At 32.9% G+C, this 15,566-nt stretch overlaps 1 protein-coding gene across 3 annotated transcripts; it reads left to right on the forward strand.

Annotated features, from left to right (window-relative positions):
- The first annotated feature begins 239 nt into the window (after positions 1-239).
- Positions 240-11,126, forward strand: LOC120348756 (serine/threonine-protein kinase GM11705-like). 3 transcript variants are annotated; one of them, XM_039432608.1, is made up of 9 exons: positions 240-374; positions 1,231-1,937; positions 3,228-3,324; positions 3,693-3,779; positions 5,393-5,555; positions 5,957-6,134; positions 6,641-6,787; positions 8,044-8,190; positions 10,109-11,126. In XM_039432608.1, the coding sequence occupies exons 1-9, from the start codon at positions 317-319 to the stop codon at positions 10,358-10,360; spliced, it is 1,836 nt and encodes a 611-aa protein (XP_039288542.1). In that variant the 5' UTR covers positions 240-316; the 3' UTR covers positions 10,361-11,126. The 3 variants fall into 3 exon arrangements, with proteins under 3 accessions (XP_039288542.1, XP_039288544.1, XP_039288543.1); XM_039432610.1 differs by having other exon boundaries at positions 347-487; XM_039432609.1 differs by lacking the exon at positions 240-374 and adding an exon at positions 381-579.
- Positions 11,127-15,566: the final 4,440 nt, after the last annotated feature.

The raw sequence follows: 15,566 nt of genomic DNA on the forward strand, positions 1-15,566 counted from the left end.
GTGGTTTACTATTATTATTTTAGCTCGTTGATCCAGTGAGAAGACTGGTCATGGATTGAATGAAAATTGAATTGAATTTCCACTTTAAAAAATTGGTAGGAAATGCCCTAGTATATTATTAAACTATTCGATCAACTATCAGTTTGTCTACTTTCAACTCAAGCAATTCTTAAATTCTATTTGCTTCAAAACATAAACCACTAATGAGTTTTCTAAAACAATTCATCTTTTAATTCAATCACAAATTCAAAATAAATATCACAAAAAAAAAATAGAATCAAACAAAAAAAATTAATGTGATTCTTGTCTTTTGTGAATGATGGCCGGCTGTAACTTTGTCTACAGTACACAAATACGAAGCCATAAATTTTCAGGTTAGTAATAATATTAAAAGCATTTGATTGTGCAATTTCTAATGAACTTTTTAAGATGATCTAAATTAAATTGTAAAGAGACATAAATTTCAAAATTGGATACATGATTGAAAGTAAGTAGGCTATACTTGATTCAGTCTAGTTTTTCTACAATAACATCATGTCTTGGTGATGTCAGTGGTCTGTCTTATCTCACTCCGAGAAAGTAGGTACCCAATGATTACTGTTCTGTGAATAATTTGATGAAAAAGCTTTTCCGTATATCTGCTATAATATAGTAAAGTAACTTTCCCTTTTTTTCTTATTAATCAGTATATAATATTGATTTCTTGTTGCTTAAAAGAGTCACTTATTTGAATCAATTGTATAGAATTATGTTAGGTACCCCATAATAATATTATTAATCGTGAACAGCATTGTTATAGGCTAATTAATAACTGCTTCCTGCTTTGACAGTCAATTTAAAGCTTATTTATAATAATATTTAGGTTATGAAGTTGAATAGTTCTAATTATTCTTTTTGAAAAGGTTTACCGGACCTATGCTAACCTTTTTGTGGCTTTTTAAATTTACCTAAGAAATAAAATTAGTCCTATCATGCACTAGATTTTAGGATGATGAAATTTTTTTTATTACCTTATTTATAGTCTTGCTACAATAAATCTCACTTTTCTACCAATAGCTATGTAACCTAAGTAGAACTTCCTTGGCGCATTTAATCCTTTCTTAAATCTATGAATTTAATTCAATTTTTAAATCTTCGACACTTTGTCGTGTATTTGTTACGATTTCTTAAGGCTTTCAACCACGGTCAAACAAGTTTGTGCCAACCACTATCACTCAAATGTTGTTTCAGATATGTCACTATCAATCGATGGTGACAATCGTTTACAAAGAGGCTCAATCAACAAACTGCAAGGAAGTTTTTCATCGACCGACTCAGTTGAGGTGCACAGAAATGCTTCAGACCTTGGCGTGCATCAAAACTCGCCACAGAAAACGCGCAAGGCGAAGAGAATAAAATTTCTTTGCAACGGCGACAAATATTGTAAAGGCGTTACAATGGCTGTAACCCCAGAACGGTATCGATCTTTTGATAGTCTTTTAACTGATCTCACTAGAGCTCTTTCTAACAATGTAAACCTTCCCAGTGGAGTTCGAACTCTGTTCACAATGGACGGCCGAAAGGTAGCTCACATCGACGATTTAGAAGATGGCAAGCATTACGTGTGCTCTGGCATGGGAGACTCTTTCAAGCGCGTAGACTATTTTGTTAATGGAAATAACATAAACTCAGCTAAGGTGAAACCTGCTAGGTCGTTGACTAGACTGAGTGGCAGCAATAGTCCATGCATTAGTGTGCGCTCTCCCACACCAACCACTGTTGTACGGCCCAAAATAATAATTGTTGTTAGAAATGGCACGCGGCCTCGGAAGGTGATGAGACTTCTACTAAATAAAAGAAATGCTCCTTCGTTTGATCACGCTCTTTCTACTATTACTGAGGCTGTCAAGTTGGATACAGGTGCTGTGAGAAAAGTCTTCACCTCCACGGGTAAACAGGTAAGTAATTATAATTATCTTACACAAGGGACGTATTTAGAGACGATTTTTGGAAGAGTTATTCATGAAAGTTTCATTAGAACAAATAAAAAAGTATTCCCAGTGTCAAAACATATTTGAGCGGAGAAGGTAGGCCTATCTGAGAGTTGAAATGTTAAACATGTCAGAATAATTCAGTGGAACAACAAAGGCAGAGTAGAAGGTGGAAGGAAACAGAGCCATTCACAAACATGCATTGTTTTCAATACTCTCAGTTACCTTCCTTCGCAGCTCCACCATTGTTTCACCCTGAGTTAAGCATACTTGATAACAAACTTGAGTATTGTGCGGTAGTTCTTAATATTATAGAGTTTGTATTTTCAATGTTCACTTACAGTCAATTTAAATATATTTTTCTGCTAAGTGAAATGAGATAAGTAATAATTAAGTAGTAAGTAGGCTAATAATTGGCTGACTCAAAAATTAAAATCATCGTGAAGCAGACATCAACTATTCTAAGTTCCATTTCGAAATAGATTATTATTTAGCGCTAGTTTTTATGTGTTATTATTGGCTTGAAATATCTAAAAGTAAAATAACCTCTATAAATATGAAATCATTTTTGACGAGTACCAACTTCCTCTGAAACCTTCCGTAGCTGGAAATTTGCTTAGTGAAGTGGAGTAAAGACATTGAAATGGTCTTTGAACAGGGCCCTTAACTAGGATCACAGTAACAACAGGGTCACAGTAACTTGAACTGACAACACTTTTGATGACATAGAGGTTCCCATGTTGAAAATTATGACATGATATCGTTTTGTTGCTGTTCAAAATACTTGGAAAGTTTGCCTAAGAAACCTAAATGCTCAATTGTATTGAAACTTGTATGGTTTTTTCACAATTTGGAGTGAAACTTCTCCGCTAACATACCAACAGAATACGCTACCTTATTCTTAAAAGCTTCTTATTACTTGTCTCTGACGCCTTAATGTTGAAAAAATTGTTATTCTTTAATATAGCAGACCACTACACTTTTATACTAGTGTAAATGTAGTTGATAGTAAATAATTTGCCCAGTGGTGTAATCCGAGTACTCGTAATTTATGTGGGTGTGTAGAAGTGATGGATTTGACTTCATAGTATCACACACATAAGAAAAGAATATAAACCTATCCAACTGGTTCAGTATAATGTTTATTTCAAATTTAGTATCAGGTAATTTTTGAAAGATCACTATTCAATTGTAGTTATTTCTATATCTCGATGATAACTTTGCAGCTCATTTTTTCAATGCTTTTTATATTTTTAGGTGATCAATTTACAAGACTTTTTCACTAGTGAAGATCTCTTCTTTGTATATGGTTCTGAACGATCGAATCAGTTTGATTTTGAATTTGACTTTGAAGGTAAGTTATTACAATATTGATCAATTTGTATGCACTTTGAACATTATCTTGGGTCAAGAATACTGTAAATTGTCATATAATTTATACTGGAGTTTAGCAGTGAATTGTGGATTCATTATGAAACTGCATTTAATCTGAAAACTAAGTTAATATATCTGATTCATACTTTATAGAATTGTTGTCTAGAATCTAATCTTGCAATCTAGAAAGAAATAGTTACATTAAAAAAATCATATTGCAAATTATTCAATTCTTCTCTTCTTGTCATTAAACTTTTATTTTTAGTGCAAAAAATGGTGCTGCTTTTAATATATGAATTAATAACACATATAATAATATTAAGGATTAATGTTATCTTGATTTTTTAGAACTTAGATCAATCCAAGCCCAAAGAAGAGGCCTCAGAAGAACTGGAGGAGAGTTGAAGTCGGGCACCCACTGTTTGGATGAACTTGGTGAGTAGCTTTACTAACATTCTTTTCATTTTCCCCTTTTCATCATATGCACCACCCATCATTAATTTATACCCCCTCAAAAAATAACATCATTAAATTGTAAATATTATCAATAAATGTTATAGTACTTCACTGATATTTTATTCTTCTTCTTCACTTCAAGGATTAGGTTTGTTAAAGAACCTGTTCCGGCACCCATCTTTTCCTCGGTCTTCCCACGTCTCTTTTCCCAGTAGGTTTATAGCATTTAGCCTCCAAAGGTATTCGTCCAGGAGGCATTCTATTCAAATGACTGCACCAATTCATCCTGTTTTGAATGATTTTTCCATGTAAAGGTGTAACAGATAAAGCTCTTCTTATCTCCTCATTTCTGATTCTATCTGCTCTAGTGCAGCCAAACACACTTCTTAGAAACCTCATTTCTGCAGCTTGAATCTTGCTGTCTACTCTACGTGTGTGGATCCAATTCTCACTTCCGTAAAGCAGCGTTGGTACAGCGATGGTATTGAAGAATTTGATTCTAGTATCCTGCCTTGTTTTATTTTTGAGGTTTCTATGAATATTGCCACATATTCGTTGGAACTTTGTTTTGAATATCTTTATCTGTATCATAGGTTACATCATTGCCAAGATAATTGAAATTTTTCACCTGTTCTATTATCTTCCCATTCAATTCTATCTTGGTTCTGGATGGATATTTACCTTTGAAAGCCATTGATTTTGTTTTCTTAGTTGATATCTTCAAATTATATTTCTGAGAAACTCTGTCCAGCATAAACTTCTTTAAGGCGTCCTCTTAATAATAAATATTTATAATAAATCTTAAAAAATAATATTTTATTATACCCAACATTTATTGAATTATCAAATTTTTCATCACTCATGTAAAAATTATTTCTAATAATACAAAATGCAAGCAGGTATATTTGGCGCACTACTATTCAGGAACTTTCTCGTACAGACATTTTGCGTATGTTCTGTTATTAAATTATTTTGAAAGATAAATATGACTATTATAATAATCAATATATAATCGTATGGTGTCGCAGTGGTTAGGGCAACAAAAGTCAAGTGTAAAAAAATAGAGCCTACCAATTTGGATTTGTAATAATATAAAATATTAATTAATATACATGAAACTAACAACTATCAATCAGTTTTCTTCGGATTAACATCAAATGCCGTTCAGCTCCCTCAGCCAGAGCACAGCCTCCTCATCCGCCAGGTGCAATCTAGGCAACCCTCCAGGAAAATGATACAATGGACATGACGAGACAATGTGGTCCATGGTTTGAGTTTCTCCACACTCGCAATTGGGGGACTCTGCAAATCCCCAAACATGCATGCCGTTATAGCATCTTCCCTGGCCAGTTCTGAACCTGTTTAGGCGAACCCACTGCTGTCGGGGCAACCCAAAGCCAGGGACTCTGTTGCCTGGATCAGACACAAGCTCTTTATTTTTCACCTCCTGAGATTCCCACATACCAGACCACTTCTGTGCTGTGGAGTTTGAAAATCCTGCTTCATAGGGGTATCCTAATCAATGATCTTGTAGGAAATGAGAATGACAATTTGATTTTGAATGGAATATGACTTGATGATATTTTTTTCAGGTCGTGGTGTACCAAAACTACCAAATAAAACGAAAGCTTTCAAAGTTTCAAAAAGACAAGACTCAAATAATCTGAGTATACCAAATAAAGTGCTTAGCAAGTATTCTGTGGGATTTGTGATAGGGGATGGCAACTTTGCAGTTGTGAGACGGTGCTGTGACAAGTAAGCATTTCTACATATTATTCATAGAAACTTGTTCCTGTAGACTGATTTGTATATTATTTTTTATAAGAATGGTAAATTCTTTCTGTTGTGCACTAATAACGTACATCGATTTCAATCAACAATAGAATATTATCTGCCAATCGTACAAGAAGATGTGATTGTTCACTCCTTTAGTTCATAAAAAAATTTCTACTATGCTCATGCTCGTAGACCATAAGTAGAAATCAAGTTTATTACATTAGAAGTTGATTTTTTCGGAGGTACAGTATGTCGTTGACTACTAAATATACAAATAACATGAGTATGTGTAATAAAGTGTAGAACATTTCTAATAAAATTCATTTGGAATAACAAATTCAGTCCTTGATGGTTGATATGCATATAATTGTTTGTTTCAGGACTAAAAACATAGACTATGCTTTAAAAATAATTGACAAATCCAAGTGCGCTGGGAAAGAACACATGATTGAGAACGAAGTTTCAATTCTGCGAAGTGTGGAGCATCCTAACATCATACGTCTCATCGCAGAGCATGATACTGCCAAAGAGTTGTATCTAGTCATGGAACTCGTCAAGGTAACAATCTCATGGAAAATAAAAACCTTACTGAGACTTAAATATTGTGTTTTAAAAACTTCATGTTATAGTTGTTTCTCTCAATTTTGATTTTCATTCTACAATTTACAAAGTTTATTGGTAAATTTTCACTTCAATGTAACTTATTACAAGGGTTGATTATTGAACTGTGGAGTGAATGACATAGTAAATAAGGTAGACTAGCAGTGTCAAACCCCAAGGTCACTGTGTCGTTACGAAGAGTGGTGTTGAAAAGTACACTACATCAAACTTGATACCTATCATGGAATATGTCATTTTATATTTTTGTGATGAATGTAACAGTGGTTTTTGATCAGAGCATAGTTTGATTTTATAGTCAGACCACAGTGGTAAGAGATGGCGTTATTGAGTATTTTTTTAAATATAAATATTCAAATGAAGTTAGTTTCTAATGTAATTATGATTCCGTCTTGTCCAATCAACGTAGGAGAGAACTAAAAGTAGTAATAAATTATATATTTCAGGGAGGAGATCTATTCGATGCCATTTCGAAAGCAGTGAAGTTCGCAGAAAGTGATGCTCAGGTGATGACTCACAACCTGGCATCAGCATTGACCTACTTGCATGAGCAGAACATTGTGCACAGAGACATCAAACCAGAAAATTTGTTGGTGAGTCTTTTTTTTGTGATATTATGAAAAAAACAAGTGATCTGTTGTTCTATCCCTAAAATAGTTATTTGTGCAACTAATGCACAAAGTGACAGTTTGCTGCACCGAAAGAAACGTTTACGGAATGGTTTCTTGAGTGCAGCAGAGGAACTTTGCGCACGTATTTCACATAAAATTTTTCCTACAGTTACCATTGAGAGAAGTGGTTGATTATGGGTAAAATGATTGCTGAAATCCATCAAATGTTTGTCTGAATAATTTTGTTATTAATAACAACTTTAATTTATTTTAAACTTGATAATCCAATTGAAAATTAATAATCGATAATTTATTCAAATCAAAATTTAATTAATCCAATTAATTTGAAAATTTGAATAATTTTCAGTAAATCTTAATTTATAAATAATTTTCCAACCAATCAATCTATGAATGAAAAAAATATTATTTGAAATAATGAATGATTAATAATATTCCAAATGTATAATTTAATGAGTTCTCATTTTTATTTATTTGGAAATCAGAAAAATATAGATAGAACAAATTCGCATTCAAAATACATGCCAACAATGTCAACAGCTGATTGGGATGGCTGCAAGATAATACGCAAAGTATTAAGAGTACGCAAAGTAATACTTTGTGCACTAGAGCGGAAAAGTGATTCTTGGCGTTCTGCCATCAGTGCAGGAATGGTCACTTTTCAAGGTAACTGTAGGAAAAATGAATTTTTGTTGTTGTAGAGCTACTTCCAGGAACCTTACTTGTCATCTAGCCGTCATACCTATCACGTACAGTTCTTCTATTCATATAGGCAAGGGTGAAAAAGTGTTATGAATATTCTTACATAGATAAAACCCCTATGATATACGCCTATATATGTCTATCTCAATAATAATTAATGTCAAGGCTTTGGCCAAACTTATAGTTCTCAATTTTTGGAATTATTTTACTGTAGTTTGAAGTCCACGAAATGAGCATTATTATCACTCACGGTACAAACTTTTGCAGTTTTTCTATGATATATGACTAAATTGTGATTTTTTCAAATTCCAGTTACTTCACGTGCTTTCTTCAAGTACTTGAATTTGCCACTTCTTCCACTGGCAAAATGAACTATTTTTCTCATCGCATTATAAAAAGTTGATTTCAAAAAATATAATCACAAAACTAAGTGCCTCTGACTCTAAAAGTTGATCAGTGTCAGAATAGCAATTGAATTTCTCTCATTTCTAAACGATAATCTATTTTTGAAATTGCAGGTTGAAATGGAAGGCAATACTGTGAAATTATTGAAAGTTGGTGATTTCGGACTGGCACAGCGTGTGACTGGACCACTCTTCACTGTTTGCGGCACCCCAACTTATGTCGCTCCGGAAATATTGACCGAAGTTGGCTACGGCTTGAAAGTAAGTGCATCTACATTCCCAAAATATAAATTAGATGAAAATGAAGAGTTGAAGGAGTATTTTGTTCGGGGAAAAATATTTTTAATTTGGTTGTTTAACTTATATAAAGTAGATGTTGGGTTAACTGTAATCCAATTACTATTAAGATAAAGGAAGGACAGCTAAGGTGGCTGGGGCATGTGGTGACGATGAGGAGGAGAGGAGAGGATACACAATATACAGAAGGATGAGGAAGTGTAAGTGAGAAGGAAGGCGGCCAAGGAAAATGTAGGCTGGTGATGTCTAAAGAGGCGCTTGTGGCGGCAAAGAGTGGTAGTTGCAAAATGGCGGGTAGAAGAGTGATAGACCAGCTAACTTATCGAACAGCAGTGATCCGTGCTCTAATGGACACAATGCTTGCCTAGCAACATACAGATCCCGGGTTCAAACCCTATTATTACCAAAAGTTTTTTAACCAGATCACTCTCGTGTTATCGGATGGATAGGTTGATATTGTCGGTCCCGGCTGAAATATGACAGTCGTAAGGCCCATTAACGGCTTAAATTATATATTCAGGTGAGGTGGAACCTTCCCGCCAGGGGACTCCCCACCAACAAAAGCCTTACGAATTTACTTTACTTATAAAATATATCAAGGCTCGATTGCAAAGAAGCAAGTTGAATTTCATTCATGATCAAGTGCTAATTATCGACGTCTTCGCTTCTCTGATTGGTTTTCGTGGCATTTAACTTTCATTTAATCACAGTTAAAATTGAACAGACGTTTGTGTAACCGGGCCTTATCATTCTTTTTTCCAAGTTATTTACCCAATAATTAGTAAATAATTTGCTTGCCAGTAAATAATGATTTTATTTTTGTAATGTAAGCGTCTCCCACATGCGCACATGATTCTTGCAGGTGTTATGATGCATTTTTTCAAATTATTTTTTTGTATTTATTCATTTTGAAGTGTCAATAAGGTTTTTTATTTCACTTAATTCAACGCTGAATAACTTTGGAGTCATTCTCCTTCATTATCCTATACTATTAAACGAACAATTTTTGTTTGTATAGATTTTTATGTTTATATATATATATATATATAATATATATATATATATATATATATATATAATATATATATATATATATATATATGTATGTGACCGGATCTCGAAAACGGCTGTAACGATTCTCACGAAATTTGGAAAAAGTAGGTTTATGATAAAAAGATTCGATTGCACTAGGTCTCAACCCTGGGATAACTCGCTGAAGGACATTAAAAGGATAAAATATGTCATTGGAAAAAAGCTGGAAATTTTGTCGTCTGTCGATACCGTGGAAGTGAGTGAACGAGTGCATGTGTGTGGGATCATCCAGCTGATTTCACGAAGAGAAAAATTCAGCAAAAGAAACTTATTTTTGTTTATTTCTCTTTTTTTTAGAAAACATGATTACTTCAGAAAGTCCAAAATAGTAACTAGATGCTGTTAGTGTAGAATAGTTCATAGTATATTAACAAATATTGTAGCAAACATAGTATATCATTCTAAATCGAATTCATAGTATATATATTTGTAATTGATGATGTGTTTATTTTTTGAAGTGTGAATAAATTGTTATTTTGATGAGTGATAGTAGCTTAACCTAGATTTTGATTTGGACTGTAGTATAAATTTGAAAAGGGACAGTTTTGGGCATAAGCCTCTTGTGCCTCCTCATATAACTGTAAAACTAATTGTACGACTGAGAAAATAGATAAATAAATATAAACTATAAATTTAATCTTTCGTTACAAATTTTCTATGTTTTTACACTCCAGAGCAAAGCTCGGTCCCCCGATATTTTATAACAAATTTATCTAGTTGATCTAAAGTCTGAGAAGATTCGTACTTTGAACAATATTATAAGAGTGTAACTGTGGTTGGATTGTTGAAGATTGACGTGTGGGCAGCTGGAGTGATCCTGTACATCCTGCTGTGTGGCTTTCCGCCGTTCGTCAGCGCCAACAACGACCAGGAGGAGTTGTTCGACGACATCCTGAGCGGTCAGTACGGCTTCCCCAGTCCTTACTGGGACGACGTCTCCGACTCGGCCAAGGACCTCATCACACACATGCTGCAGGCCAGCCAGGACTGTCGCGTCTCCGCTGAGGACGTCCTCGATCATCCCTGGCTCATCACCAGATAGCATACAATCCTCCTGTCTTCCTCCAAAAACACTTGGCACATTTGAAACATATTCACGTGATCACCTTCAACTGCCCTATACAATTCTCCACTAGGCAGATTCGATTTACCTAATGTAAATAATCACGTGGCAAACTATTTCTACCTACTGCCCGATACTATCCTACTGTAGAAAATACTTGGTGGATTTGAAGCATATTATACTGTAAATAATCAGTTAATGAACTATAACTTCCTATCTCCCCATAAAATCCTCCTATCTTCCAATTAAAAGCTTAAATTGAAACATTGGGTCGATTGAATAAAACTTAGAATCTAGTGACTAGCACCTAGTTATAGCTATAAGCTCTTCGTTCTAGCTATACAAATAAGATTTTCCATTCGAATCTAATCCAAGCATTTGCTTGAAAAGTACTTGGAACTAGCAATTTCTAGTTTTTATTTAATCGACATATAATAATTATGTAAATATCAACATTTATATACACAAAGCTTTGTACATACTTGAGCGTCATGGACAGGCGTATTTCACTTTTCATCAGCTGATAATACCTGTATTTACACAGAAACAATAAGGTACAGATATAATAACAGTAACATTAGCTGATGAAAAGTGAAATACGCCTGCCTGTCCATGACGTTAAAGTCTGTACAAAGCTCAATATCAACTTTATACTGCCCGTTACATTAAATAATAATTACTAGTAGTTCTGTGAACAGTAGACCTCACGCAGTATTCTCATCCACAAGTACCTGATGAAACTATAGACCTTATGGAAATAGACTGGCTTCTCCACACATCTGTGTAATCACTTGTCAGCTGATTTATGATGAATAATTCTATAGTCTGTTTTTACTCAAATATTGGCGTATGAAGGAGGCTCCTTTTTCCTTTTATATTATCCTTGAAATGCAAAATTTCCAAAAAACCATGTATATACGTCGACGCGCAATTAAAAAGGAATATACCTGTCAAATTTCAAGAAAATCTATTACCGCGTTTCGACGTAAATGCGCAACATATTAACATTTAAACATTCAAACATTAAGAGAAATGCCAAACCGTCGACTTGAATCACTTCGCTCGGTCAATTATAGAATGAACTTTTTATAACCTAAATTTTATCAATCCTACAAAATTTAGCTGATAGATTCTGGGTACAAGTCATAATAATTTATCAGGGTCGGGAGAAGTAAGTTTGGCAATTTTCAACTTCTTATAGATTTTGATCATATTTCAAGATTTGTTAGTGAATATGTGAGTAAATTTGAATTTCTATGGCCATTTTTTCATATTAACTAATTAACATTTGCTATTATTAGACATATTGCTCTTCCAGCAATAAATAGAGCATAGCTGAAACAGAAACTCTTCATAACGTTAGTTTATGGGCTTTGATCAAACTGTTAATACAGCAAATTCCTTGAAAATGGCAGCAATCATAGTCAATAATTACCGTTTTGTCATACATATAAAATATACCTCTCCTAACCCCAATGATTATTGATGTCAAAGATAATAATTATGAATCAACTTGTGTATAGCCTACTATAAAAACGCATTTTAACAAATTATTGTGAGATGATACCAAATTCAATTGCCAAATTATGTTTTATAATTATTTCGACCAGTACAATTATGAAAATAACTTTTAAACAAAATCTGATTATTCTCCATAAAATATTGCATTTACTTCTATAATTGATATTATGAGTATTACATTCATATTATTTTACAAAATACATATGACTTTAATATTTACTAGGCTATATTATTATTTTGGAGAATAATAATTACCTTATTGCCAAAATATAAAGCAGTGAAACATGAACCAATGATTTTTGTGGTGCTAAGTTCGTTTTGTGATAAACTTTATGAATAGTCTTTTTTCAATTAACTACAAATTATTTCTGCTTTTGATGTTATTCTTCCATTCTAAATTCACAAAATGATGAACTTTCTAGACAACTTAGAGCTTACTTTTTTATTGAAATAACAAGTTCTAATAGAACTTACTGTTACCAGAATTCTAGAAATGCCAACAGTTTATTTTTGTAAAGGGTTCATAATAATAAGAGAATCATTACAATGAGAATGACAAGAACATAGTCCTTTCTGTTAAGTCTTCAATTTAAGGTGAAATGAGGTGACTAGACTAAGACTTTTCTATTGACATTGGCAAAGTTCCAACTTTCTATTCATATACAGAGTGAGTCATAAGTATGGGAACCCTTCAATAAATTAGAGAATGTTGTAGATATATACTTTAACTTTTAGGATAAGTTATTGCTCGAATACCCTACCTTTTGACATACAACTGAATTTCAACCCCTCATAAGGGGGTGACTTAGGGGTTGTAACTCGAATATTTCAAATGTAACCACCCATTGTGTGGTACATCATTTTAAAGGCCTTTTTAAAACAAGAAACATAACATCATTTAAAATGTTCTATGATACTTGCATCCAAAATGGCTGCTGATTGAAGTTTTCGTTTTTAAAGAAATGAGGGGTTGTAACTCAAATATTTTGAATGTAAACACCCATTTTTTTACACATAATTTCAAAGGCCTTTTCAAAGCGACAAAGATGAAATCAATAAAAATGTTCTATGATACTTTTATCGAAAATGGCGGCTGATTGAAATTTATCAATTATTTCATTAAAAACTAAAACTTCAATCAGCCACCATTTTGGATAAAAGTATCATAGAACATTTTTATTGATGTCATCTTTCTTGTTTTGGAAAGGCCTTTAAAATGATGTACCACACAATGGGTGTTAACTTTTAGAATATTTGAGTTACAACCCATCATTACTTAAAAACTAAAACTTCAATCAGCCGCCATTTTGGATACAAGTATCATAGAACATTTTAATTGATGTTATATTTCTTGTTTTAAAAAGGCCTTTAAAATGATGTACCACACAATGGGTGTTTACATTTAAAATATTCGAGTTACAACCCCTAAGTCACCCCTTATGAGGGGTTGAAATTCAGTTGTATGTCAAAAGGTAGGGTATTTGACCAATAACTTATCCTGAAAGTTATAGTATATATCTACAACATTCTCCAATTTATGAAGGTTTTCCATACTTATGACTCACTCTGTATACTTTAGTTCAATTTCATTACTTGTGGAATTGCCAGTTTTCACAGAAAAATATAGATTAACGAGATAAGCAATTCAATTATTTTCTGTGAGAAGATTTTATCTAAGTCTAGATATTGTTGTTTGAAAATGAGGTTATTCTTCATGAAGTCATGATAATCATCAATGATGATAATACTCGTATTATGTTTGAATCAGGCTTGCTCAAATTCTTCTAGCTACTTTTAATTTCAACGAGTATATTTACAATGAATATGATGTAGGTATTTATATTCGATAAGAGTGATAGTTCATGTAGTTTTTTAGTCAGTAGACAATGCATTCATTCCATAAATGTTATGTAGCCTCTTCCTGTATCATGAGTCCACATCTCTTCAATCAGAACAACTGTAGTATTAAAACTAAATTTAAAAAATCAATATTTAACTATTATGTTAGTAAATAATGAAATATTTTTTCTGATTCATCAGCTTATGATCCATAGAAAAAAATCCATAAAACTAGTTCTGATAGATAGGGTAGTAATAGGTAAACTATTCGAATTTTTTATATCATAGAACTAAATAGTAAATTTAGTTTAATTAATTTTTGTAGCTCAGCCAATATACCTACCTTCGTCTAAATGTTATTATAAACTGAAAAGTTACTGAACTAACAAGAAGATTTATTTAAATCCCCTATAAAATAAAAAAGAAACAATTCATCACCTTGAATATCTACCTAATCACATTTTATTAATTCAAAGCTTAACTATAGTTACTTTTGAATGTAGCAAAAATGTTTTATAGAATTCTATGCATATCTGCTGTTAATCCTTTTACTGCGTTTGTACTGATGATAATAGCATACTTTGCGATTTTCAGAACCTTTTGATTTCTATGTATTTAGCTATTAATTATACAATATTATTCTTATTGATAGATAGGATTGTTTATTTTCAAGAGTGAATTGATTATCTAAATGTATAGATACCTGCAGAATTTGACATTCTATGTAGCTGTTAGTTTCAACAATGAATCTGTTTTTGCTAATATCAGTGAATATACTAAACAACCAAACTAATCTATCTGATTGCATTACTGATTATATATAACACATTACTTCTCGTAGTTGCATAGGACTCTTCCAATACTATTTTATCATAGTAACTCACGGATTCGAGATGACTTATTTTTGTACTAGATCAGTGATATTTTAAATATATCAAAAACTTGGTAATTGTTAGAGGAAGAACGCTCCGTTGTTTATTCAAGTGCCTTTAGAAATTCACATGGCTTGAAAACAGATTATATTTTTCTGAATTTCCTACTTGTAGATTACAGTTGAGATAATTTTACTCAATACATTTTTCAATGCATATTACTAACATCATATTATGCGGAAACTTAACAAAATATTCAAATAAATGATTACATGGCATACTGGAATCAAAATAAGTTTTATATTGGTTTTATATTTTTTATACTTTGCATGAGGAATTTCATATGTATATAGATCATTAGTATGTAATAAAAAAGTTTTAAATATTGTATATTAATTGAATAAACTATAAAGATGATCTCAGCGATATTTGAACAAAGAATAGAAAACAGGTGCATGTCATGTTATTCCTGGTAGAATAGAGCTTTTACTTACTTACTTACTTCTTGGCGCTACAGCTCATTCAGAGCCTTGACCTCCTTCAAAAAACCTCTCCATTCTTCTCTATCGGCAGCCTTACGTCTCCATCCCCTGACACCCAGCTTCCTAATGTCGTCCTCCACATCCTCCAGCCAACGCTTTCTCGGACGTCCTCTCAGCCTTCTCCCTCCTGGGTTGTTCCTGAAGACCTTTTTTAATTCTTGAGTCACTCATCCTCTCAACATGTCCCAGCCAACTCAGTTTGATCTCGGTCACAATTTTACATTTCTGGTACAGATCACGCAGCTCTTGATTTGATCGTATTCGCCATTCATCATTAACATATACAGGTCCAAATATCTTTCTCAAAACCTTTCACTCCCAAATATTTAATAGATCCTCATCCTTCTTTGTCAAAACCCATGTCTCTGCTCCAACAAAAACAATGGTTTTATGACTGTTCATATCTTTTTG

This window comes from Nilaparvata lugens, chromosome 7 (assembly GCF_014356525.2).
Source record: "Nilaparvata lugens isolate BPH chromosome 7, ASM1435652v1, whole genome shotgun sequence".
In the NCBI taxonomy this organism is placed as follows: domain Eukaryota; kingdom Metazoa; phylum Arthropoda; class Insecta; order Hemiptera; family Delphacidae; genus Nilaparvata; species Nilaparvata lugens.